At 31.8% G+C, this 27981-nt stretch overlaps 1 protein-coding gene across 2 annotated transcripts; it reads left to right on the plus strand.

The window, feature by feature from the left end:
• The first annotated feature begins 1114 nt into the window (after window positions 1-1114).
• On the plus strand, window positions 1115-27722 carry LOC111712984 (P2X purinoceptor 4). 2 transcript variants are annotated; one of them, XM_023487754.1, is made up of 16 exons: window positions 1115-1253; window positions 2170-2304; window positions 2797-2858; window positions 3803-3920; window positions 5341-5434; window positions 8546-8663; window positions 11555-11655; window positions 12297-12356; window positions 13000-13049; window positions 14524-14597; window positions 20790-20917; window positions 21166-21281; window positions 21646-21735; window positions 21811-21867; window positions 22527-22611; window positions 26065-27722. In XM_023487754.1, the coding sequence occupies exons 1-16, from the start codon at window positions 1152-1154 to the stop codon at window positions 26568-26570; spliced, it is 1896 nt and encodes a 631-aa protein (XP_023343522.1). In that variant the 5' UTR covers window positions 1115-1151; the 3' UTR covers window positions 26571-27722. The 2 variants fall into 2 exon arrangements, with proteins under 2 accessions (XP_023343522.1, XP_023343523.1); XM_023487755.1 differs by lacking the exon at window positions 21811-21867 and having other exon boundaries at window positions 1116-1253.
• The last annotated feature ends 259 nt before the right edge of the window (window positions 27723-27981 follow it).

Below are 27981 nucleotides of genomic sequence, written 5' to 3' on the forward strand. Positions count from 1 at the left end.
TGGGTATAACATTATCAGCCACATAACAATAAGGTTTCCAGCAATATTAGTTCATTTAAAATTAAGGACCTTTTTCCGTGTTAAAACATATGTAATCGATAATTGACCAGAGGTCGAATTTGAAGGATTTAAGCGGCGGCCTAAATATGGTTGGTTCCACTTAAAATTGTATCAAATGTTTCAAGATTTAAGCCTGCGTTTAATTTAAACCGGGTTTCGCGGCTCAAATTCTTTAAATTCGGCCTCAGAGCTGAAAACTGTAGAATTGTGGATATCAAGATTAAAATGCTACTACTACTGCAGTTTGAACTATACTGCACGTGATCTCACGATGCCCAAGCGATAAAATATTTTTATAAAGTTTTTTTTTGAACAGAATGCATTTTTAAATTGTTCAAATGCTTTAATGTTCAAATGGAATAAAAACAGGTTTGTGGACTGCAGAAGGCTTGAAATTGAAAGTTTGTTCAATCGGATATAGTTCAATCGATAAAGGATCGTATTGTAAGTTTTAGGTTTTCATTAGAGTTTAAAAGTTTTAGGCAAACCTAAAAATTTCGTATATTTTCGTAAATTGCATACCAAATATTTTTTCAGTTTTTAGTGTTTTAACTTTTATCTTACGTATTTTAATGTATTTTTCGGTTTTTTCTTTACTTAAAAAATTGTATTTTTTTAGTTTAAAAGTTCGATGCCACCTAATTTTTCCAAGTGTCGTTATATTTACGAAACCTTAACTGCACAAACATGCATTTTTAAGTTAGAATTAAAAAATCTAATGATGAATCGTTATGTAAGAAATTTAATGCAAACATTTTGGTAAATACAATATTTCAAAATCTCTATTATTTTGGAGTAAATTGATGTTTTCATTTGAATCAATGTCTGCAGTAATTTCTCGATTTTTAAAAATAAATTCTAAAGAAGTTCTACTTTGACAGTCTTAGAACAGGTATAATGGTAAGTGTATGAAGTATAACAGACATTGAATACGAAATTGTTGAAGATACAGACAAATGCATATATGAATGATGAATGATGAATAAGTTAATGAAGGGATGGATGAATAACTGAATAGGATGGATACAGATGAATGAATGGTGTGAATTTTTGCAGAAGAATATTGGACACTTAATATAAAGTAACAATTGATGACACTTGTAATGCGATGTTGTTTTGTTCAGACAAGAATGAAGGTTCTTGCTGGATGTCTCTCCAGTATGATTGAATATGAAACGCCAAAAGTAGTAAAGGTTAGGATTTATACTTAGAGTAATTAGGCGCTTCGCGCCCATCTTTCTGGTAGTTATAATATTGTTATGCTGCTCTATCTTTAACCCTATCACGGCGGGGGGGGGGGGGGGGTATTCCACCCCTTTAAATGGCTGACAGAAGAACGCTTAAACTCGATCTACTGAAATCTTGCCAGGCTACATTTGTTGCATTAAACGTGCTAGGTCGTATTTACGCTGAGTTGTCAAGACAGACTGGACAGTGCGACTGAATGTATATGCAGTACATGTTATACCGGTTCGAATCATGCAACTTTTAGAGTGTTGCGGGGCGCCGAGAACTAAAATTTTTGATTTAAATATATTTGCAATCCATTCTCGTAGACCTTTAATATTTTAAACTTAGAATACTGTGAGATATAAAGTCAAAATTTTAAATAATAAAGATGTACAGCATCAGGTTGAAAAACATACACACACACACCAGCAGACAGACAACAGTCAAATACAGAAATCTGGATAAAGACAGGCAATCATCACTGAAACAAACAAAAAACACAAATAAATGCAATTCTATAGCTGTGCACAGAATTAATCTTTTACAGTTACACAATTATGAAACTTAAACTCGAGCTCAGCAAAAGAATGAACAAAGGCATTCAAAAGTAGTAATTGAAATTGTATGAAAAATGGGACTGCCTATTCAAAAGTTAATGAGAGGATATCATATTTAAACAAAAACTATTATCTGAGAACGATGATGTGGAGCTAATTGTGTTTTTGTATAGTAGAAAATTGCGGAAATTCGTAAGAACCAAAATATAAAGCCTGAATTGATTAATTTACGGGAATTCACGCATGCTTCAAGTTATGTAAATCACGCTTTCTGAATATCAAGCTCGAAGGCTAAATTTTGCAATAATATTATGATTACTAGGTTCATAATACTGGGATTGGTCTACTGCGCCGAGGACTCCAGCTTGCTATAGTTCTCTATGTAGGCCTTTATCAACTGTATGTGGCCAAGGGATATCAAGAGTTTGCTGGAATTGAATCTTCAGTTACCACAAAGGTAATTTGCAAAGGAACTGAGTTTTGGCACAAACTGAAATGCAACCTGTGGTGTAAACCTTTGATATTTCAAACTTAGTCTGTATGACCTAAAAGAATTCTTGATTTAAAATATCAAAGGCCTGCGACATCCTGGATTTATATGCTTGCTAACGCCTTACCCCCCCCCCCCCCCCCCCCCCCCCCCGCCAATATATTTGTATCATTAGAATCAATCCTGCCGTGCATAGTGCATCCCGACCCATTTTGCAAGATAGAAAGAAATTGAGTTTTATTCCTCCTGATTGAAAATTTGTGAAAAATAGATGTGGAAAAACTAGGGAATTATATTCCACAATATTTCAACTTTTCCACATAAAAGTAATCCCGCTGATATTCTATGAAACCTTTTATCTTGTTCCATTTATCCATTATAAGTCTTCCTATACTCAAAAATGCCTTTCCAATAATACAATTTAAAAATAAATTTAAATCCTGAAATGCATTTATTAAGGTAAAAGGATACTCGATATCATATCTTGGAGATCTTCAAGTCAAAGAAAATGTTCGCAAAAGGAAAGCTATTCATCATTTTTTAATTCATTTAAAGAAATAGAAAAGTATGACACATTGTTAAAAAATAACTATTTAAGATTTTGCTAATCTCGAGATTATGTTAGTCTCGAGATTAGCAAAAAGAGAGGATTAAGTGTTAATCCTGATATCCACCATTCTAAAGTTCCCAGCTCTGTAAAGATGATTACATATTTGAATTAACAACATAAGGCTCTTTATCTAGCAAGAATAGCTTTTAAGGTTCATATGTTGTTAACAAGCCGTCTTTTTTAAACATATAAAACTAAAAAATTCACTGATTTTAAATTAATTTGGTTTTGGGGGAAGGTGGATTTTCAACAAATCATAACAAATATTTTCCTTACCTCTAATGATTTAAGATTATATTCAACGACTCAATGTTTTAGTTTCATTGCTCTTTTATTCTAAGTTTGATGGTTGAATGATTTAAATGGAATCAAGTAGTCTTCAAACGTATTTAAGTGGATAATTGTTTTGATTAATAGACTGAATTAACTGAATTCAAGTCTTTAATGGGATGGGGGATTCTTGTCATAAAACATTTGTCAATGAAGTTCAAAGCGTTGTCGTGTGTATTTGGTGCATGAGGCAAACGTGCACAAAGACAGACGTACATAAAGACAAACGTAGAAGAGGACAAACGTAGGACAGTACAATTAAATTGTTATGATTGTTTTTACCTCTGTCCCTGTTTTGTCCTACTTTTGTTTTGTCCCACGTTTTTCTATCCAATGGTCGTTGGACGTGTTTTTAATCATACGTTTGTGTCTGTCCTACGTATAGTCTTGTTCCACGTTTGTCCTTGTACTACGTTTTTCATTCCCATATTAGCTTGTCTGTCCCATGCACGGTTGTCCTAGTACTGGTATAATTCCCAGTTCTAAAGTATCTGGATCAAAAAGAAAGATGGCGGCACTATAAAGATATGAACGAGTTTGGGATGAAGCTGATTATGTAATCCCACCAGCAGAAAATGGTGCATTCTTTGTAACGACGAACGTTATAATAACTCCAAACCAAACATGGGGGTATTGTCCTGAGGTAAATATTACGATAAAATAGCTATTCTTTTCGTCCACTATCGTCTGACAAAGAAAATGCACACCAAAAAGTACATTATTTACATTGATACTATTTACATTGAAATGCATACACTGAGATGTACAATTTTAAAATGCAACGTTTGCAATGCATATTTGCATTGGATTTCAGGACTTATTCAGTTCAACAATTTTAAAGATTTTTTTATGATCAAAACAAATAGTCATACGAACAAATGAAGCTATGTGTAGCTAGGGCTGGGCACGTTCCAACCTTTTCTAATCGTTTCGTTAACGGTTAGTTCCAACTGTTAAAAAAGGTAAGAACGGAACGTTCGTTTCGTTTAGATCTAGGCCTATATTTAATTTACAAGAATAAAATATATAATTTCCTTTCTCCAGATGAAAGATAAAAAACTGAAAAATTGTTGGAAATATGATTGTTTAGATCTAGGCCTATATTCAATTTACAAGGATAAAATATATAATTTCCTTTCTCCAGATGAAAGATAAAAACTAATAAATTGTTGGAAATATGATTGTTTAGATCTAGGCCAATATTTAATTTACATATATAATTTCCTTTCTCCAGATGAAAGATAAAAACTAATAAATTGTTGGAAATATGATTGTTTAGATCTAGGCCAATATTTAATTTACAAGAATAAAATATATAATTTCCTTTCTCCAGATGAAAGATAAAAACTAATAAATTGTTGGAAATATGATTGTTTAGATCTAGGCCTATATTTAATTTACAAGGATAAAATATATAATTTCCTTTCTCCAGATGAAAGAGAAAAAACTAATAAATTGTTGGAAATATGATTGTTTGCAGAATAGATAGTTTGAGGAAAATAAATTGTGGACTTATCTCAATCAAAATTACTTTTAAGCGACGTTAACGTAATTTCAAGTGACCGGCCATGTAAAGACAGCCATATATTTACAAAGGTGCCCTTTAAATCTTTGAAGGTTCAAGGTCAAGTTCTTGGAATTTTTTGTCAGAGAATTTCGTCAATTTTTGTTAAAACCATGAGTAGCTTGGGGGTGAAAGGTGGAAAATTTTCTCCTTAAATATGCTCCAGATAGAAGTAAAATTAGTAGCGATCAAAACCGAATTTAATTCAGGATCAGCCCATATCATGTTTTGCGAACACTCCCTTTAATCACTTTAAAAAGTATTGTTTACTTGGAATTACTGCAAACAAAAATCATACACTGGTAAATATGTCTATGGTCTGTAATCATTTACTTATGGTCAGTGCCGACTCACTCAACGGTAAGTGGTATAAGGTCACCCTCTCACGGTAAGTGATCAGACTTGATAAGTTGTCACTCACTCTCGATAAGTTATCGATTACTCATTTAAGTTCAACGATGGCAGTTAAAGAAAAAGTATTTCAATCTGAGTTATTTAGGATCCTCGAGATCTACCGAGTGTACTCTGCACTGTGGATGATGATGTAGAAGAAACCTCCCAATCTTGTATACCAAGACAGAACCTGGCTAAAAGTAGGGCTTATTTTAGATTCCGAATTAAACAATAATTAATCTTAACTATTAACCGAAACTACTTTCAAGTTTAACTTTAATCAATATTTGAGAACCGTTATCAGCTTTTTTACAAGCTAAAAATTGTATGCATTGGTTTACTGTGTCAGGCTATATATCATACTTATATTATATTTATTGCCAGGCTCTTATCTCTTATAACGCTTTCTGGTCTGTTAACCATTCAAATAAAACATTCACGTATTCATATAAAAAGTCTACAGCTACTACTTATTATAATATGCTCCTCATTTTATAAGAAGGATTATATTGAAATGCCTCTCTTCAATTTATTCTAGGATAAAACTTTAAAAAAAGATAATATATTGATCCGCTGACTGTCTCTAAAAAGTATTTTCCGATTAACAAAATGAGTTAATTCCTTATCTTAATAAGTGGTGGTATATATAGAGTTCTGCGATGCATATTAATGAAAATTAGGATAAGTATAATAGGAACTAACATCTTTCTTTTTGTTTTTATTCAATAATAGGCTTTAAGGGCGCAAAGCGAAATTGTAAACATTTTCTCTCTGTATTCACTGTTCAACAAAAGTTCAAAACTCCCCAAAAAAATCAATTTTAATTAAAATTTAATGAAAATCCAATTTTTTTGGAGGCAAGTTTTAAGCTTTGATAGTCCATAAACCTTTCCTGGGGTCATGTGAGGTCCCAAATAAAATTAGGGCCCGATTGGCTCAGCCGTTTTGACTTTTATTGGACACAAACAGACAGATAAACGGACAAGCAAAGCACATATTTAAATGAAAAGGATGTACGACACTTTATTACTGAACTAGCTGAGGTGACCAGCGTTGCCCGTGGTAAGAAACAAATTTCGAGTTTGGAAAAAAAATTATTAAAAATAATGATTTTTGAAAAAAAAATGTTGAAAAAAAAATCATTTCTAAAAAAAAATATTTCAAATTTTTTTTGCCTTCGTTAGTCCCAGAGTAACCATGGGATCAGTCCATTCGGTCCAGCCGTTTGACCAGCCATAGAAAACATATAAACAAACAAATATTTACGAGCTATGTTATAGAAAACTAGCTAAAAGTGCCTGGCGTTGCCTGTGGAATTTTTAAAAATCGAATTTTGAAAAAAATGTATGATTTTTAAATAAAAAAATTAGATTTTGGAAAAACAAATAGCTATTTACAATTTCAAACTTAACGCAGGGTTTCAAATATCCTTCCTGGGGGTTTATAATTCCATTGGAGGGATTCAGATTTCCTCCCAGGTGATTTTAAATTTCACTGGAAGGATTCAGATATCTATCAAGGGGGTTATTAATTTCCATTGGAGGGATTCAGATATCTATCCAGGGGGTTATTAATTTCCATTGGAGGGATTCAGAAATCTATCCAGGGGTTTTAAATAACATTGGAGGGATTCTGGTATAATTCCAAGGGGTTTAAAATTCCACAAGAGGGAGTAAGATACCCATTCAGGGGGATATCTCTGAATCTCTCCAGTGCAATTATAATCCCCCTGGATGGATATCTGAATCACTCCAGTGGAATTCAAATCATCCCGTGTAAAGATTTAAAATGTAAAAAGCGATTTATTTTTGAAAATGACTCATGTTAAGTACGCTAAAAAATGCAAGATGTGACGATCATGCCAAAAAGAGATAAAGATTCATATATCAGACTTAACATCTGTCTAAAAGACAGCATGTTCAATACATCTAAAACATCTAGCTATCTGTATAATTATTCATTTTTCTAATAATAATAATAAATCTATATTATCAATAATAATAATAATATATAATAATAATAATAATAATAATAATAATAATAATAATAATAATAATAATATTAAAAATAATAAAAGTAATAATAATAATAATAATAATGATAATAATAATAATAACTTATGTAGGTATAATAGCCCAGATTTTTGTCTGAATTGGGAGGCATATGTTAAAAAAATTTAAATAATTTTTGAGTTATGTTTAATAAATTCTTTTGTACGTTTATTCAAATACTGGCTAAACGACCCAGCGTAGCCAGTGGCAAAAAAATTGAAAAAATATTTTGAAAAAAAAATCGAATTTTTTAGCCTCCAGGCACCCCTGAGTGTCCACAAAAAATGTTAGCCCATTTGGTCCAGCCGTTTGGTCGGCTATAGGCAACATATAAATATATACGAATGTATTGTTTTATTATATAGATGAATGTATGTCAAGGGTAAATACAATATCTGATATCCTTATTATAATAGAAATAGGAGTAATTTTAACATTGGCATATACACAGTCTTTTTCGTACTAACAAAATAAACGAAAAGCCATGTAAAAAACGAGATAAAAGAAAGATCTCTATATCTATAACCTGTAAGTAACCTATATATATGTACACAGTGCATTATGTCCGTCCTCTTGTATCTTTTTATTCAACTCCAAAATAGAAATACAATTGTACTTTTCCCAAGTCTGAGAATAACAAGTATATTCTATTGCTAGAAATTTAAAATTGTTTTCTTTAATCTAAAATGAGATTTACTTGGAGCGGCTTGCCTGAGTTCAGAGCCCTTCTATCACAATAACACAAAGATAGTTTATACAATCATTAAAATTAGCTCAGTCCTCTGCCATTTTAATACAATCAAAAAAAGTAAAAAATAAATCATATTTTTTAGTATTAATAAGAAAGAATGCAATAGATAGAATATTATTGAGATACTTAGTTTTTGCAGCAATCTAAGATTCTCTACTCATTATATCTTGGCAACCTGATGTCGTAGACCTTTGACATTTCAAACTATGTTTAAGTTTGTAGTTTTCTAAATCAGGTTCCAAAGATTAGATTAGATTAGAAAATTTAAATTTTAAAAATGAAAGATTTCTGAAATTAAATCCAGGACATCTTAAACCGCTAAATAGCATTAAGACACTATTCTTCATCTTTATTTCGTTCGATTACTTTATTTTTCTCTATCCATCATAATTTGTTCTTCATTTTCTGTTAAACATCTTTCTCCATTTGGTCCTTTAGTTATATTCCAAAGTAAAAACTTGTAGATTAAAACAAATTCAAATATCCATGCCTTAACCTCGAATCTTCAGGCCATGGTCCCCAGACTGGACGATGTGTGCCCAGTGACCGTGTAGCAAACAAAACTGTCTGTGAAATATCATCCTGGTGTCCAGTTGAAGACGACAGACTACTCCTCCACAAAATTAGGTGAAGAGAGGAAAAAAGTGTTAAAAATATTCTTACTTTTTACAGAATGTACTTGAATCAAATTAGGAATGGTCCAAGGAAGTATATTCCCACAAATTCCATTATAAAACTAAAATAGTATTAGTTCGGAAGATTTATCCTCTGTAGGCTTTTAAAAGATTTGATTGTTAAAGGAATTGAGTCTTTGGAACAAAATCAAATATTTAAACCTCAATATCTTTAGAACCCGATGTTGTAAACCTTTGATATTTTAAACTCAGATTATTTGATTTAACAGAATTCATAGTTTGAATTATCTAAGGTATACAACATTTGGTTCCAAAGATATAGTGATTAGAAAATCAGAGTTTGTGGCAAAGACTCAATTCCTTTACCTTAAACAACTTTTTATCAGAAATATAGAAATGAAGATCAACTTTACTATTTACCTTTGAACATCAATCAAAATTTAAAAGAAAACCTCATGAACGTCGTTGGTGTATTATATTTCTCATTGTGGAGTGTTCAATTTAAAGTTACAATTAATCATTCAAAGTAGGTTGGGAAGTTAATAAAAGTACGTACAATAGACGTAACACTGTTTTCCAACAATAAACATACTTTAATCATAACAAACATGTCAAGGTATGTATCGAACAGAAAAGAAATGATATTTTCGTAAGACAGGGAATTAAAAATAAATCAATTTGACTTGGATTTTTTTACCTTGTGTCAGTTTAACTCCAAATTATAACACTTTAAAAAAAAAACTTTTAATCTAGATACATATTTTTCAGGTATGAAAATTAAATATAAGATAATTAAATTTTTTTTTAGATACTATCTGTTTTCATTTGTTGATTCTCATTTGGACTACATTGCATATCTGTATAATATAACTTTCCTTGAATAATATTATTCCAAGTTATTGTATTTAAAGTTAGTGAATATTGATGAATCTGTGCTACCGGGATACAAAATAAAACAAACCATGTAATAAATTGTGCTCTATATTTTTATTTTTCTTCCACTCTTTATGAATAAAGTAGATAATTGGTTTCAACAGAATAACTAGTCTGAACCTGATTCCCTGGAATCCATTTCGTTATTAGTTTTATTTAACTTTATTTAAATTTATCTTGGTGAATATTTTCAATGTTTAACATTACATATTTCAGTAAAATATTGTTTTGATATATAGGTACGGGGCCCTAGAGATGTCAACGATAATGTAATGTAACGTAAAATGTGCGTTACGTTACAATAATATGACACGTTTGGTTATATTCTTCAAAACGTAAACGTTGAACGTTGAATGTTTCTGAGCTTTTGATTTGCCAATGTTCGATGGAACCCACTAAAACTATGGAAAGGGAAGACGACATTTGAGAAATTTTATATATGCAATTTCTGTTTTAAAGCAAATGATTTACTAATAATAACAAAAATAAACTTATTATGCGGACTATGTTTATTTAAATATTTGAAGTCATAACTTTAGATGGCAAGGTTTATGTTTTAGGTTGACAAATTTGGAAATGTAGATACTTACTAAGATGCAAAAAAATATTATCAATTGGAAAATGCGTGTTATGTTTTCTTCATAAATAAATTTTTATGAAACTTTAGAATACATTTGTTAAAAAATAAAAAATGTCACAAAATTTAATTCCACGTTGCTTGTGTTAAAAAAAAAATATTTAGCATTTGTCCCACTTTATTTGATATTTTTTAACCCCAAACATGAACTCTAAAACATATTCATTTTGGTTTGTAAACTAAAGAAAATGCCACTTTTTTACTCACTTTGTAAGAAGCATAAAATAAAACACGAAAAGAACTGAACATTCGTCAAAAATTATAATTTTCTGATATCTTTATCTTTGCCAGCTTATGTTGTAGACTTTTGATATTTAAAACCATGACATCTGTTAGATAAGAAAGTCTAAATGAATTTAGTTGTTCACAAACTTATATTTCTAATCCCTATATCTTTGCTACTTAATGTTGTAGACCTTTGATATTTCAAACTATGAATTCTGTTAGATAGAAGAAAATACACCTGAGGGTCAGTTTGCTTTGAGTAAAAATAGAAAAAATTAATCTTATATATTAACGTAATAATTTAGCACTATTGTTCCACATAAAAAAGTGGGTTGCCTGCCGAATTTTAAACCCTTTTTTGAAGTTTCCTAAAACATGTCTATTTTTTAAGTTTGTCAAATACACGATGATAATTTCAAGTGACCCTCTATTTAAGAGGGTCATGCTCGATTCCCAATGGTACCTTTTATACCTTTATCTGATTGTATAATTAAAAATACCAGTGTTTCCCTATCTTGTAAATGTAAGCCGGGCATGTAACTCCAAGGTCACTAGAAATTACGTCTCTAGTCCCTATAAGACGCGCCCTCGAGTTGAAAGTCCACATAGATTCGGTTTGATTATAAACAGTCTCATAAATTAGATTATACCGCTATACTCACATTTTGTCAGCTTTGGTTCTTATGAAGTAAATTTACAAAATTCTTATCGATTTTTACCTTGAGAGCGTGAGACCTTTAAATCACAGTGAGTCTAATGCTATAAGAACTTACATTCACAAATTTTAAAACCCGTTAAATAATAATTTTATAACATCTTTATATTAGTGATAAGGAAAAATTTTTCAAAAGCATGACTTGGGAACTTTTAATTAGTGTTTCTAAGAGATTTAACAACTTCATGAAGTTAAATTAAGATCCATCCTAAAATCTTTTCTAAGCATATCTGACAAGATTATATACCAAACTGTATTATTTCGGAGCTTCTTTCCAAATTAGCATTAATTACGTTTCTTTAGTCAAAATTTCCGTCAAAAAAATCTTTGTAAAAATCATAATAATTTGTAATATTCTTTTTCTGTAATTTAGACCATTGATAACTGGAAGTGAATCTCACACAGTGTTTATTAAGAATTCAATAAGATTTTCACATTTTGGAGACAAGTTCCACAGAAACAACATGCCTAACGGTAATATTTACAAATAGTTTAAGGGGCCCTTCATTCATTTTTTTCAACTTAGTAACCCTCAAAAGCATTTTCACGAATCCATCAATGTATCACGTGACAAAGACAAATATATTTTATGCCATGTTTAATTTAAAGAAGCATTTTTATTATGACTTTGCGTCAGTATAACTTCAATTTATGTATGATTTTTCACATTTTTAAAACCATTTGAGTTGAGCCACTTTTTCAAAAAAAAACAGCAGGCACCAACTCAATTTTTTTTCATACTAGAGACATAAATTATTTTGATAAGGCTGGGCATATTCCGAAAAAATGTTTATCCAAAAATAAAAGACATCGTATAATTCGATTTGTAAATATTTCTATAACTTAATGTATAAACATTTCCTGTTTGAGAAATGATTGGTTAAGTAGTTATTCTGGTTTTTGTGACGATAACTCGCCAATATTTTAGTGATCAAAATGAAGCGTAACTTCATTGTTTTAAAGTCGGACTGAATTTTTCATTCATTTTATGATATCTGAACCTTTTTCGTAAAGGAATAAAGAATTTTTAGATTTCTAAAACATTTTGAATGCAATAAAAAAATGGCCTTATACTTTTTAAAATTTCAGGTGTTTGCAACTTTAAATATTTATAGGTGTTTGTGTTCACAACTTCGGTGATGGCTCCTCTCATCTTTGTCCGATATTTAGATTAGGTAAAATAATGATACAGAACATGCATGTTTTTTTGTATCCGATAAACGTCAAAACGGCTGAACCGATCTGGTTTTTTTTGTGAGACCTCAGATTATCCCAGGAAAGGTTTATGGATAGTTAGAATTAAAAAGAATTGCCTTTATAAAATCTCGATTTTTCAAAATCCGCGAATAAATCTAAAAAAGAGTAACAATTAAAAGTCAAAATCGAATAAGGGCGTGAAGCGCCCTGGAAGCCATAGTAAATCATGAAAAACTGCTTGTTTGTTAAATTTAGTAAAAGTTTTATATCAATGTGAATTATTTATTCCGTTCATACTTTAAAAAAGTAAAAAGTGCGCGAAATTTTTTGAAAGGATTAGAATAGAAATTATAACTTAATTTGATCTATTTCCATGTGCAAATCGGAATAGGCATGTAAAAATTCTGAAAACAGATCGTGCAAAAAAAAAATCTTTTCTATTAAACTCATAGTAAAACCGTTTTAATATAACGCACTGACAATGTTTTAATTGTTTTCTGGTGCCTAAAACTGCAATTTATTAGTTGGGCGGCGAAAGAAAAATAAATCATAATGTTTTCTATTTACAGTAACGCATGTAAATGTAGTTGTTTAGATAAAAACTTTAACAGTGTATTTCAGGGGACATTGTTGAGGCGGCCGGGGGGAATTACTCGATAATGTCAATTAAGGTATTCATAATACATATATTTTAATAAATATATAAAATACATATTTATAATAAAGGATAAATTGGAAAGCAAATAAGTTCAATTAATCCCCTGCTCTAAGGAGAACTTTGTATAAGGAAACATTTGTCAAAATTGAGATTCAATAAAATCCTTCTCAAAGTTTTTTTTGCCTACAATAATGTTCCTCTAACCTAAATTGAACCGTGTAATATAGAGATTATGTTTAAGTTTGTTTAAGGAATTATTTTTAATTTTCAATAACAGGAGGAGAACTTTACAGAAACAATTGTTTTTTAAAACAATCTTAATTAAAATTCATCTTTTTGAAAGAATTTTTTTAATTTAAATCATTTCAACCATGTTAAAAAAAATTGAACTTGTAAAATTTCCAGAAAATTCAGTAAGTCCCACATCTAGTATTAACCCTATTCCGATTGAGAGGGGGTCACAGCGACCCTCCCCCCCCCCTACAGTTTTTTTGCGATAACTCAAAAAGTATTGGTCTGACGCTGTTCAAATTTGTTGACTTCTCTAACTAATAGATTTCATACACTTTACCTGAGTCCTCAAACATAATGTCTGAATGCCTTATTTTACATTTGTCAGACTTAATTTAAATTTAGACCTACTTCCGGTACCTGGATTTCAACACTTTATGGCTCTTTGGAAAGCCATAACAAAAGAAAGCAGATTGCACAATTTCTGATAAGACATTTTGCGTACACTTTTGCACAGACGCCTTTAAAGTGAATTTTCACAATTTTAGTTTTTCTTGTATAGTTTGACAATGTCATATTTTGCGCAATTTTTGTTGTTTGCACACTTTTTGCTTAACAAATAGATTTCGCAAGAATAGTCAGATGTTTGCAAAGGAACTGAGTTTTTGCCACAAACTCAAATATTCGTATCCCTATATCTTTGCAACCCAATTTCGTAGACCTTAGATATTTCAAACTATTAATTCTGTTAGATCAAATAATCTAAGTTTGAAATATCAAAGGTTTATACCCAATGGTTGCAGAGATATAGAAATTAGAAAATTTAAGGTTGTGGCAAAAACTCAATTCCTTTGCAAATGTTATAAATTCGTATCATAAGAAGGAAATTCTATTTAGTCTATTTTGGGTAAACCAAAAGCCAGTCGGAATAGGGTTAATACATATTTTTTTGTATTAAAGGGACTCTAATTGCGTTCTTTAATGTGACCCTCCAAGCAAAACTTTTCAACGATACCTTTGAGTTTTAAAAATTCAGTTGAAAATATTTGTTTCTGTATTTTCTGGAAAGTAAATATTAATGTTTCCAACAAACAAGACAGCTTGCAAACAAACAATAACAAGAATTTCTGTTGTGAAATATGAATACGTCCGTCCTACTTGATCATTGATTAATCAAAGCTGTTAAAAAATAAAAAGGTACTTTTTTGAATAGGGCACACAACTCTTGAGCAAAAACAAAGCTGTTTATAATATAGGGAGGAGTAGTTGCTATTCACATCTCTTGGATCTGTAATCTTGATTTTGACTTTATGGGAAACTGTATTCCAAGGTAAGATTGTATCGGCATTAAAGTTACATAGGATAGTGAAGATAAAATGTGAACTTTTTGACATGATCGCAAATTTTTAACTCTGATCCTATAACTATTGTAACCACTGACGCCAGGATAGGAGATACTCCGCCATGTTAAAGTTAGTTGAGACTTGAGACAAAGCTTCTGCTCCGGGAAGGAGGGGAGTAAAGCCAACCATAACTGGAGATGGGGGAAATGCAACCCAGAGAGACCAGAGTCCAAAGTCTGAGAGTCAAGCGGGTCAGAGTCCAGCAGAGAGACTCGATTCCAGAGGGGTCAGAGTCCCGTGCCGAGGGTTCAAAGGGTGCCAGAGTCCAGGAACCAGTCCTCTAATTGACCTTTAAGTAGAATTGTAATTAATTTTCCCCTTTCTTCCGTTTCAATGCAATATAATCTTTATACAGCTTATCCATTGAAAAAATTGTCAATAACGACATTTTATAAATTTCTTCGATGCCTCAAAATCTCTGTGGTAAACTGTAAAAAATATTAAATTTCCTTTCCAGTCTAAATCCTCCAATTAGGTCTAGCAGTATTAAGAAAAACACAGAAATACTAATTTTATCTTAGATAGGAACAAAAACATATTATGAACTGTATATTTTATAAATGATTGGCAAAATAATAATATAATTAATTTGTCTAATGAAGGTGTGCAAAGAAGGGTTCTTCAACAAATATTAAACTTCAAACTTTGATGAAACAGCTTTAATTCAGAGGCACAAGAAAACGTGTGAATAAAAAAATCATCTTTGGATACAAAATTTTAAAACTACAGAGAAAGGACGCAATTTTTAAAAGCCTTTTTCCATTAATGTTTAATAATGAATAATGTGTTAAATGTAGTTTTAATATGGTCTTCATAACCCCTACTTCCAGCCTCTGACTAGAGGATGAATTTTATCATTATTCTGCAAATTCTTGGAGTCCAAATAATAAAAAACGCTATGGAGATATTCGAAAAATATTAGCTAGCCAATGCTCTAAAATATTTCGAAGTGAAAGAATCAAAATATATTTTTCCGACCTCCAAAACTCAAAAAGGAAAAAATTATTTTGAATGTTGCTTATTGATATTCCTGATCCTACTTTTAAAGCCAGCCCTCTGTCAAAATTTTATAAAAGATCACTTTTTTTTGGTGATTTGAAATTGAATGAAAGTGAAACTAAGATTTAAATTCTGAATAGCATGGGCTAATATTCAAATTACTAAAGTTATGCAGATAAATGTACAGAACAATCGGTAGAAAAATATCCCAGATTCACAAAGGGTGGAAGACCAATTTGTGCCTATGTATACTATAAATAAATTATTATTGGCTGTAACACATGGCACCTCCCGAATGACTCTTTATATATGCGCATCTTTGGTTAGGGTCAAGATGAACTGCAAACAGTAAAAATTTCTAAACAATAACTAGACTTTTCTAAAACTAAAGGTTTAATGTTACGCGATCGATAGAAGTTAAATCAATTAAAGATGTATTCAAATGAACCTTTAATGATAAATTGATAGTGTTAGAGATTTGGATTCAATAATCTGGAAATGTCAAAAGAAAAAGTTGAAAAGGGAAAAGGAAGAAAAAAAAATTGGGGGTTAAAACTATATCGGAATTTTAAAAATGTGATCAAAATATTCTTGCTTTTAAAAACATCTTTGTGATAAATTTTTTGAGACAAAAAAACTAGAAGGTAGGCAGGGGCGTGCAAGGGCCAAAAAAATTTTGGGTCCCCCTCCCTTGGCAACATTGTGCCCCGCCCCCTTAAAAAACCCTTTTTTGAAAGAATATTGATATCTTTTTTAAATTTTTTCCCCCTGGCTGTTTTTTGCCCCCCCCCTGGAACTGTTTTGTTCACCATAAATACACCAAAAAGACTACATTTTTAAAAAGTTAAAAATTATTCCTTTGCTTGAAAAACTAACTTTTTACATTATAAATTTATCACTTAAAGGGAGTGTTTGCGAAAAATGAAAGGGGGCTTAATACGAAAAAAAAGCGCTTTTGATCACTACTAATCTTACTTCTGTCTGTTGCGTCTATAAGAAGAAAATTGTTAAAAACGACGCAGCGTCCATACAAATTCGGAAAGATGCAACATTCAACATTCGTAAACAAATCAATTTAATTGCAAACAAATCATTCAGATATTACAAACAGTATTCATCGATTATTTTTCGACTCATTTGTATATAGTTAATATTTTATAATATTTTTGATTTTTTTTTAATAATTTTCGCTGGCGCTGGATTTTCTAACATTTGATTCCTGGAAAATATGAAAATGTCCTCTTCATTATCAAAAATTCTTGAAACAGGAATAAATGTTTTCAAAAGTAACTTTCAGATCATGAAAAATACAAAATATTATGAAATATCAACTATTCTAAAATAAATAATTTTCATTATTTAAAAAGCTCATTCAAGGGCTGTAATGATTTCTTTCACAGTTTAAAATGATAAGAGATTAGGCCACATACAATATAAAAGTAAAACATGCAGCACAAGAAAAATCGACGCGTTCTTTAGGTCGATAAGATTAAGAATCCTGGTTCAGTTTGACTGGCATTAGATTTTGTTCAGCAGATGATTACCTACTCTTTGATTAAAGTATTGGAGCCGGTGCTCCTCTTTGATTAAAGTATTGGAGCCGGTGCTCCTCTTTGTTCACGCAATACTCATAAAGGCGGCTTATTCTAGGTATTAATGTCTAAGGAAAGAATAAAATAAAAATCAAGATTTAAATCCTAAGTAACAAGGGTTAAATTATTAAAATTACTTAGGTTTTGTGTCCGTACTCTGTACTGGCTTTAGATGGGCTGCAGATTTACAGAACAATCTGAGAAAAATGTCTCAGACGCACGAAGAGTGGAAGAAATTCTGTGCATGTACAGGGTGTCCCAAAAAACATGGGAATTCAGTGACGAATTCGATATCGTCTTTGTTATGAATTAGCATTGTAATACCTAATTTCAAAAGCCATAATATTATTATGTCTGCTAGAGTTTATTTTATGAAAAGGATTAAAGACTGTAAAGATGTGTCTCTATAATGTCTCTGCAAGATGAACAGTGAAGACGGACAAGTTTACTCTATTTATATACTGTAATTTTCTTGTTTTACTATAAGTACAATCGTATTGCAGTCAAAACATAAACAAACAAAATGTGAACATAGCAGACGAAACTCTTATAGATTACAACTTAGTAGGTATCACTATACTAAATCAAAGAATTATTGGAAAAGACGATATCGAATTCGTCACTGAATTCCCATGTTTATTGGGACACCCTGTATACTAAAAATTACGGCATTATTTACATGACAGGCTCCAAGTTATTCTCGTATGTATGTATTTTCAAAAAATTAAATATAAAAGTCAGACACTGCAAAAACGTTTTCTTCATATTTAAATAACAAGGGCCAGGAGCTTTATCTAATTACCTGTGCCCCCATTTCCCCCTTATAGTCCCGCCCCCCTAATACTGGTTACACCTTGTACTGGTTTGGATCATGCAATTTTTAATCTTATGTGCCCACCCCTTTCTTTTTACAAACCTGCTTAAATAGGTTAATTCAATTTATTGAAATTATGTCAATACTTCAAAAATTTCAAAAATATTTAATCAAGATTTAATAAACCGAAAAATTTTGAATTTTGAATTTCTCTTGAAGTTAGAAACAAATTATTTAATTGAATAAGTTTTGATTTATTTTGGATTTTCTAATCGCCGACTACAGCACCAAATCCGAAATTTATCAATAAAAAAATCTTCCAGGAAGAGAAGTATTCAACTCAAAAATTGAATTTTTACAGTTTTATGTTTCATTCTAGGCAATCTTTTATATTATTCAAAGATAATATATATTATTTTAGCTTTTTCTTTAAAGTAAGACGTTTCAGGGTAATAATTCCAAAAATAAGAGTGACAAGACAAAAACAATATTTGTATTATCGTGTTATCCCAATCGATCTAAAAAGGGCTTTGATTGGAAATTTGACCACACAAATGTGACAAAAGTTTTCCTCATTGCAATACAGCTCAGTCAAAATTTCAAATATTCATCTAAGATGCAGATAAGTTTTCTTTATTTCTAGGTTTTTTGTTTCATTCTTCATTATTATTATTATTAACTTGAGATGTTTAGGTAAATGTATTGGTTATCAGAAATTGCAGTATACAAACAGAGAAAACTTGTCCGTCTTCACTGTTCATCTTGCAGAGACATTATAGACACATCTTTACAGTCTTTTACCCTTTTCATAAAATAAACTCTAGCAGACATAATAATATTATGGCTTTTGAAATTAGGTATTACAATGCTAATTCATAGCAAAGACGATATACTATTCGTCACTGAATTCCCATGTTTTTTGGGACACCCTGTAGTTTACTTTTTAAGAATTAAACACTTGCATTTATCTCTTATTTTTCTATCTTTGCAGCATGAAAATGCACACCCTGAATATTTTAAACATTAGCATCGATCTGCTATTTCGAATGTCTAGGATATCAGGTTCAAAAATATTTTTAGAACAATAGAGAATGTGTCGAGTCAACAGTTTATTTAGAAAGTACAATGTCCTATTCGCGAGGGAAAAAAACAAGATTACTCATAAACATTTTAAATCAAATAAAAGCTGAAAAGATGTCTTTGTAAACTTTTCGTTGTAATTTCAAGTGACCCTGTCCCTCAATTTGAAGAGGGTCATGTCTGATTCAAAAAGATGCCCTTACTACCTTTATTTCATCCATATTGTGGAAGATATTGTCGTTTTTCCAGCTTGTTCAATTCATGCTGATCTATAACAAAGGGTATAGCGTTATAAATCAGACTTGTCGCCTCTATAAATGGAGGGTCACTCTAAATTAAGTGTAAACTGAGCTTAAAACTTTAGAACGGTGGATATCGAGATCAATGCTTAATTCTCTCTTTTGGTAAATCTCAAGACAAATTTAGTCTAGAGATTAGAGATGCGTACTTTACTTTTGAAAAACCGGTTTTTAATTTTCTCGCATTTGTGGTGTCATATCAATTGGACTAATGATCGATTGAACGAACGTAAGTTTTTGATTAATGTTTATTAAGACTAACGTTCTAAAGGACTATAGTCTTCAAATGTGATAAAATATGTTTTCAATAAACTCAAATTAACACGATTAAATTAATATTTGTTTAAATGCTCTAAAAGCCGGCAATTATGAACAGCTGACTTTTATAGTTCATTCGGATATTAGTTCAATCGATATAGCATCGTATCTATATTTGTAATCAAACGCAACTTTATTACATGTTTTCAGGGGTCAATATAATTCCCAAAAAAGCTGATTTTCTCGGTCCCAAAATAATTTTTTACCCCCAATTTTGAAAAAAAATAAAAAAATGCCCCCAATTATAATTTTTTTTTTCAAATTCCACTAACACATTTGCCCCATTGCCCCCAATTTTTTTCAAAAATGCCCCCAATTTTTAAAAAAATGCCCCCAATTAAATTTTTTTTTTCAAATTCCACGAACACATTTGCCACATTGCCACCAATTTAAAACAAAAATGCCCCCATTTTTTTAAAATTTAAAATTTATGCCCCCATTTCTTTCAAATTTCTCAATCCCAAATGGGATTGAAAAAGGAATTATATTGACCCCTGCATGTAGTAGGAAATATGATATCCAACAAGAGCGAATAAAAAAGAAAATTTTATTATTCAGACTGAGAGATCAGGATTAAGGGGTATCCGATTCTAAAATTTTCCGCTCTGAGGTGAAAACTTTAGAATCGTGGATATTGAGATTAATGCTTTATCCTCTATTTTACTAATTTTGTATTTGTATCCTGAAAAATTCAACCAAACAGAGTCGCATATATGAAGCTGATAAATTTGAAATTTTGCGCGCCATTTAAGATTATATACAGAAAAGGGAAGAACTCTCTAAATTTGAAAAACGGTTTTTGATTTTTCTCCACTATATCCAAGAAAGAACGGTTTAAGATGAAAATCAAATTACTCAGATTGAGTAATTGGGATTTAGGATATTTCATTCTTAAGTTTTTTGCTTTGATTATAATTTTTTATTTGTTTTTATTTAGAGTTTTGAGATTTAAAAAAAATATATATGTTAGTAAATTGATGGTTTGTGACAAATATCTAAAAATGATGATATGTTTAGGTACAACTTTCGCCTTTTGGATACATTTGGATGGAATTTTCGGCACGCACATTTTCATGAAGAGGGTCGGAGAACTTTGTACAAGGCTTACGGGATCAAGTTTGTTATTATTGTACAAGGCAGAGCAGGTGAGGAGGGATATTTTTTTTATAGTATTTTACTTCTTTTCCCAATAGTAAATTAGGAAACTTTCGGTCAAAATATTTGGCTATTTTTCATTACGTGGCGAATGCAATATATTTTATATCAATATCATTTAAACGGGGGGGGGGGGGTAAGATTTTCTTTTTGTAATTATCAATTTAAAGGTTGCATGCATACATTTTAACCTTCCGTCAGAGTTTTTTCTGCTAAATCATATTATTAATTTGTTCAGGGAAATTCGACTTAAAGAATACTGTTATCAACATAGTTGCTGGATTAGGCCTTCTATCCTTTATCACAATGTTCTGTGACTTCATTCTTTTACACTATGTCGAGGAGAGAAAGATTGTAATTATATTTATTCATATTAAATGATAATTTTTAATAATTTATGTATCTGGTCAAGGGTTGAGACGGGATATTTTGAGATTACTTAGTAATTTCTTAATTACAAATTACAAATTACAAAACAAGGCTTCAATGATTTGAATGATTCAAATGTTTCTATGTCTTTTTTGTGCGTATGGCAAAAATGTCGAATTAAATATGTCTCTTCAATTCAAAATAAACATTATTTTGAAGAAAATAAACTCTTTCATTCAATTATATTTGTCCAAAATACTTTATTTAATAAAACTAAATTATTGGTGTAAAGTATGTTTTATTTTGTTTGTTTTAAAACATTTATGGTTAAATAAATGACGTTTTCCAGGTAAAGCAGAAGAAATTTGAAATACTTGACCGCAACACAGTTCTTACAGGGCTCTTAAGCATTATTGCTGCCAGTCAAACTGAACATCAGGTAAGGCAAATTATTACAAAAATGAGAATTAAAAATTTAGATTTTTTATATAGATTACAATTAAATTTAATTTAGCCAAAAGAAAGCTCAGAATGTCTCTTGGAAAAAAAGACGGACAAGTGTAGTCAATGGGTAATCAATTCTTCTTAAAAAAGACGGACAAGGGTAGTCAATGGGTAATCAATTCTTCTTAAAAAAGACGGACAAGGGTAGTCAATGGGTAATCAATTCTTCTTAAAAAAGACGGACAAGTGTAGTCAATGGGTAATCAATTCTTCTTAAAAAAGACGGACAAGGGTGATCAATGGGTAATCAATTCTTCTTAAAAAAGACGGATAAGGGTAGTCAATGGGTAATCAATTCTTCTTAAAAATCATTAACAACTTTTTATTAATAGATATTCTTTTAAAACTCATTTGAATATTTTCTTACTGAACATGCACAACTTTACTTAATAGATTTCTATGCTCAAGTGTGCAGAATTGCACAATTGTTATTTTGATAAACTAATGGATTACATTTGTCGTGAAATATCTGAACTTCTAACTTATTTGCCTTTACTTGGATCATTTTTCATTGCAGAAGACAAATGAATAACCTGAAAGTCGAGGTATATAAAAAGCTATAAGTGAATATCATATTCGTATTCTTTGTGCGAAATTTTTATAAAAAACACTTGCAGTTATTTATTGCAGACTCTAAGGTTTAATACCATGCAAATAAAATTTAAACTGTAATTTAATAACCATTGTTTACACATAAAATCGTAAAATTGAATGAATTTAATTGAGGATGCTGATGTAATAACACATGAGAGGGAAGTGAATAAAGAAGAGGAGAAGGAGCTGAATCCCAATGCAAGACGAAGGCTAAAAGGTGATTAATGGACTATTGATATTATCTTACCTCATCTATGAACATTCAAGGCCAGGTCGCTTCTGTCTCTGGCCGCCTCTGTCCTCCTTACCTGTACTTGAATTTTGCGAAAGGATTAAGTATGTATTCCTCTACCAACTGTATGGTTCTCCCTTACCCTGTTGGATCTGAATAATTGCCTCCTGAGGTCGACCAGCCTGTGACAGTACCTCTGACTTTCGTAAGAATAGTTTTCAGGTAGGCTGGTCGACCTGGTTGACCTACCTGTCTTGCTATCTGCTAGGTTAGGTCGGTCAACTCTGCTGACCGGCTCTGAATAGTTTGTCGTTAGCCGGTCAACCTGGTTCCCCCTGGCCGCTGTCCCATGGCCGGTAAACCCTGTTCACCGGCCCTGGGTAAAGCAACCTGGAGGACCCAAAGTGAAGAGAGGGTCTTTCCCCTCTTCTGAAAGATATCTTGTGAAAGGGAGGAGGGCGGGAGCGCGAAAAGAACGGAGCTTAAACTTGGCTTCGTTTGTGCAAACTGTAATGGCCGCCCCCTGGCCTGGTTGCAGCGCTCGATGAGCGCGGCGGTTGGACTTGGTACTAAAATGGTGTTCAGTTTGTTCCTCTAGATTACAGTAAGATAATATCAAAGCCTCTAAAACATTGTTCAAGATCTCAATTACCTGACAATTGTGTCACTTCCCTTTTCTTAAACCAGAACTTGGAAAATATGAATGGTTGAATATTGCATAGACTTATTTTATTAAATTTAAAACAGTGACCAACGGGAAAAATTGTACTCATGCAAAAATAGGTTCAGATTGGACCACGTTAAATAGGTTCAGATTGGACCACGTTAAATAGGTTCAGATTGGACCACGTTAAATAGGTTCAGATTGGACCCGTTAAATAGGTTCAGATTGGACCACGTTAAATAGGTTCAGATTGGACCACGTTAAATAGGTTCAGATTGGACCACGTTAAATAGGTTCAGATTGAACAAGTTCATGTTTTGAGAGAGGCTAAATAAAATATTAACTACACGATGAACAGCAACACAATTATAAACCTGACGGGCACAGGCATCGCCGTGTACTTAAGCAGTTAATTCATATTTCTTAGGAACATTTGAATTAAGAAAGTAGAACAAGTTGAAACGCCCGTTTTCTAATTTTAAAACGTCCTTTTTTAAGCTAATTCATTAATTTATTCATCATAGTAATACGAATTCTAATAAGCATTAATGATTAATTTTAGCCTGCATTTGATCCATTTCCAACTCTTTGAATTATTCTTTCTGACTGAAGAGGAATTCCTCTGATATTTTATCAAAATTTTATTGATATTGTGTCAACCCAGGTTTTAAAGTTTGATGATAACTATTGTAATAAATTAAAATGATTGAGGAGTTTCTTTCTCATTTTAATCTTCACTTGTCAACTTTTTAATAATCTAATTAATCCCTGCGGTGTAACTCAAAGTGAATAAATACTAAAGTGGGCCAAACTCATAGTTGGATGACGACATTTTATGTCCCAAGTTTTTAAAAGTAATATATAAACATATACAGGATGTTTCACGTTCCGACTTTTTAAAAATCGTTCCGTTGAAAATACCAGGTTATTCGAGGATTATGTGCGTATTTTGGCGTTAAAGCTTGGAGATCAATATGATATATATGGGACTAGGGGAGGAAGGCCAGCCACAACAATTTCTCGTCCGAGCCACATTCTCCTCATTTTCTAGTCCAAACCACCTCGAAATCCTCGTCCTTCGTTTATTATGTGTTGAAAAGTTTCTAATTCTTGAAGAGAAAACAATTTTTAACAAATCTGGCCACGTTAGGGCATAAAATATGGATATTGCAATGATTAAATCATGTTTGAATGTTTAGAGACTTGAGAATGATGTCAAACTTTATTTAGATCAAACTTAAAACTCTTCTGCATCCGTAATTTATGAAATAAATAGCAAAATATTTGGCATACCTATGCCTATCATTTTCCCCATGGAAACACCCGGAAAAAATCTATTGTTTTCACTATAATTAAGAAAAAAATATTAAAGTTCTATAATCTTGGAATTATTTGCGGCATTATACACCAAGAATACGTGTAAAAAGGGGGAACATTTTTAAGGACACAGAACTCGAAAACTTTAATTCAATAGAAACTATTTTTTCGATTTATTAAAATTCAATATTTCATTTATGCTCTAACGTGGCCCGATTCTTAAAAAATGAGATTTGAAAGAACAAAACTAAGCAGTTTTTAAGATAAATTCCCATAGAATTAGAAGTGCCAGACATAATCCATGAATTGATTATGCGACTGTATAGTATTAACAAATAAAATACAAACAAACATACAACATTTTTTGAAAATTTCGAAGTTCTAACTACATTGTTCTTTAGTCTATTTTTTCTAGTCTTTACTTTCCAAAAGAAATCTTTTCATGCAATTAGTTCAAAACCAAATAAAACCTTATGGCCCAACCTGTCGTCGTTGCCTTAGTCTGTTCCATTTTAGTAATTATTCACTTTGTGTAACTAGGGTTCCCAGCAAAAAGGAAAAATCGTTTCACAAATAAATTTTTTTGGGGCAACCATTCCGCCTCATTTTCACATTTCGTTTGAGAAAAATGCGAAAAGTTTTCGTTTTTTTCGAGAAAATTTCGCTTCAATTTGAATCCCGAAAAAACCCGAAATTTTCGCGAAATAGAAATTGGCATAAAAAAACTTCAAATATTGGGCTATCAGAGCAGAGAATTCTTTTCTGCAAATAATTGTTGCAACAATAAAACTCATGGTATTCACAAAATTTTCGCATTTCGCGAAAATATATTTATTATTTTCTCGAAATTTCGCTTCGTCTGATTTATTTTTGCAAAATGCGACCGAACATCTTAGCATTTTTTCGCGAAACGTCTCGTTTGCTGGAAACCCTAGCTAGGTGTAGTTGACTAGCTTAAGACCTACAGATACAGAGTGACCAGAGCTGGGAACTTTTGAATGGTGGATATCGGGATTAAGGCTTAATCCACTCTTTTTCTTAATCTCCAGATAAACATAATCTTGCAAGATTATCTTAAAAGTGTATGAAAAACGATACAATTCAAATTAATATTTAATCATCTGAGAAACTGTAGCAGCCAAACAGAGAAAAGCGGGCAACCAATGAGGGAACAGAAATATTCTCATTGGAGAAAACAATTAACGGATATCCAAGGAGAGAGAAAAAGAGTGGATTAAGGACTAAAATGAAAATTTTCCACAGTGGATATTCGGATCAAGAAGTCAGGATTAAAGTTTATCCAATCTAAAGTTTTCAGCTCTGGAGGTTAAATTAACGACCTAATTCCTGCAGTATATTGAGTGTATTAGATAGGATCTAAACAGGCACGAGCATTTGCGATCATCAACCATTGCACAACCTCATAATAAATAAATAAAATGCAGAGATTTTTTCAGGAACCTTCCTTAAATATGGACAGACGACACCAGAACATTTCTTCAGTTTTTCCGAAACTGACTCAAGACCAACATTTTCACGAGAAAATAGTGAAATATCTACTACTCCTTTTGACAGCATGATAGAGTATATTGATAGTGAGTTGTGCAGCATTACAAATGATGAAATTGGAGAAAAACACGAACGTAGTCCAAGAAAGAATTTTTTTAAGTTTAAAGAACATCAAACAGAAAACATTGAAAGCATTCCCTTCAGGAGTGAGGAAAAAATTGTGCGACAAGGCTTGAAGAGCTTGAATGGTACTTCCAACTTAAAGGGAAATATTAGAAAAATGGGATTTGAAGAATCTCCAAAACACCGGGGGATAGAACTCTTTTTCAATACTTTAGAAGATCGTAATGTAGAATGTAAAGACGGAGTGCTCAAAAGGATTTCAGACCAAGGATTGACCCAACAGAAACCAAACAATGGAAAGCATAATTATCAGCTTGTTAGCCGGGTTTAAACCCAGGACAGCAAGACAGATAAATTGTTTGTGTCCATACTCAAAATTAGGATTTTTAGAATAACATTAACCTGTAGTAAATGCCCTACTCGGTAAAAGTCTCTCAGACCCGTATCAATCCAGGTACAACTCAATCCCTCTCGCTAGGGCATCAGAACTAATCAGTTCAATTACACTTTACCAGACACAATCTATCTTTACAATGCTCTACTATCAATATCAAACTGGACACCATCTATCTTTGCAATGCTCTACTATCAATGTCAAACAGGACACGATCTCTTGGCACAATGTCTTCACTTTCCTAATCTATATCTATCTTTCAAGAGGGTGATTCAGTAGGATTCCCGTTCGTTAAACGAGGAACAACTACTCTCAATTGGTAATCGTTCAAAACTCTATTCTAACTGAGTGTATTTTGGGTTCTAGGTTACAGATTAAGTTTAATAGACAGAATTACAAGTTTTGCATTGTTATATACAAATGTATTTAAGCTAATCACAATATAAGTTTGACATAGTTAGGTTAGGTTAATTGAAATACAATATTTGCATAGTTACTGATAAGCGCATTAAGATTTAAGGACAATGTACAACGTAATTGATCTAGGTTATTATGGAATCTGCCACTGCATTTATTACAAAATGGGGGGGGGGGGGAAGGAATGTTGAAAAATAGGGTTATCTATCCCTTATTTTCTATAATTTTGTTTCTATTCTGCTTTCTCTGCTGCAAACAGAGAATTCATGAACTCCATTATATCAAACAGTGATCCTCTGACAGTCTTGGTTTGTCATTTGCACATATCACTGGGGACTGCATATCAGGAACTTGTTCCCCTTCCTCTTCAATACAGTTGCATTGCCCTAATATACAATTGGCTCCATATCTACAATGTTTAGGCTGATCCAACTCATCCAGGTCATCTTCATAGGGTACAATCGGGATATCTCTTTGACTCCTTTTGATCACCACTTTTATTCTCCATGTTGTAGGTATCTCTGTCATTTCTGTGTGCCTGTAACAGATGATGAGTCCATGTCAATGTCTGGTTCCGAGTGATATAAAAATTTGGATTACTGATTGACTGTTTGATACCATCTCGTCTTGAGTTTCCATTAACATATTCCACCTTTCCATGTCTACATCTTCATCTTCNTTCTCCATAATTCCGCTATCACATTCTGATTGGTTCTCAGGATGGGAATTAACTTCTCCATTCTCTACGTTGTTAGATATATTATCTTCCCTGTATGACGATGTTCCAGTTCCTGTGCTAACTAAAGCTGTTGGATCACCATGCACAGCTGTTGAATTTGGCATGAGATTTGGAACTTCTTGCATCTCATTTATTTCCAATATTGCAGAGTGTGAGGGATCACTGGGAAACTCGTATGCACTATTAACTCCT

The sequence above is a fragment of the Eurytemora carolleeae genome, unplaced genomic scaffold, assembly GCF_000591075.1.
Source record: "Eurytemora carolleeae unplaced genomic scaffold, Eaff_2.0 scaffold1355, whole genome shotgun sequence".
Classification (NCBI taxonomy): domain Eukaryota; kingdom Metazoa; phylum Arthropoda; class Copepoda; order Calanoida; family Temoridae; genus Eurytemora; species Eurytemora carolleeae.

Excerpts from the sequence above, each read along its gene's own strand:
- LOC111712984 (XM_023487754.1), top strand. The coding sequence starts at position 1,152 with ATGACACTTGTAATGCGATGTTGTTTTGTTCAGACAAGAATGAAGGTT. Across the intron at positions 1,254-2,169 it reads AAACGCCAAAAGTAGTAAAG|GTTCATAATACTGGGATTGG; the intron begins GTTAGGATTTAT and ends TATGATTACTAG. Across the intron at positions 21,868-22,526 it reads CGGACAAGTGTAGTCAATGG|GATGCTGATGTAATAACACA; the intron begins GTAATCAATTCT and ends AATTTAATTGAG.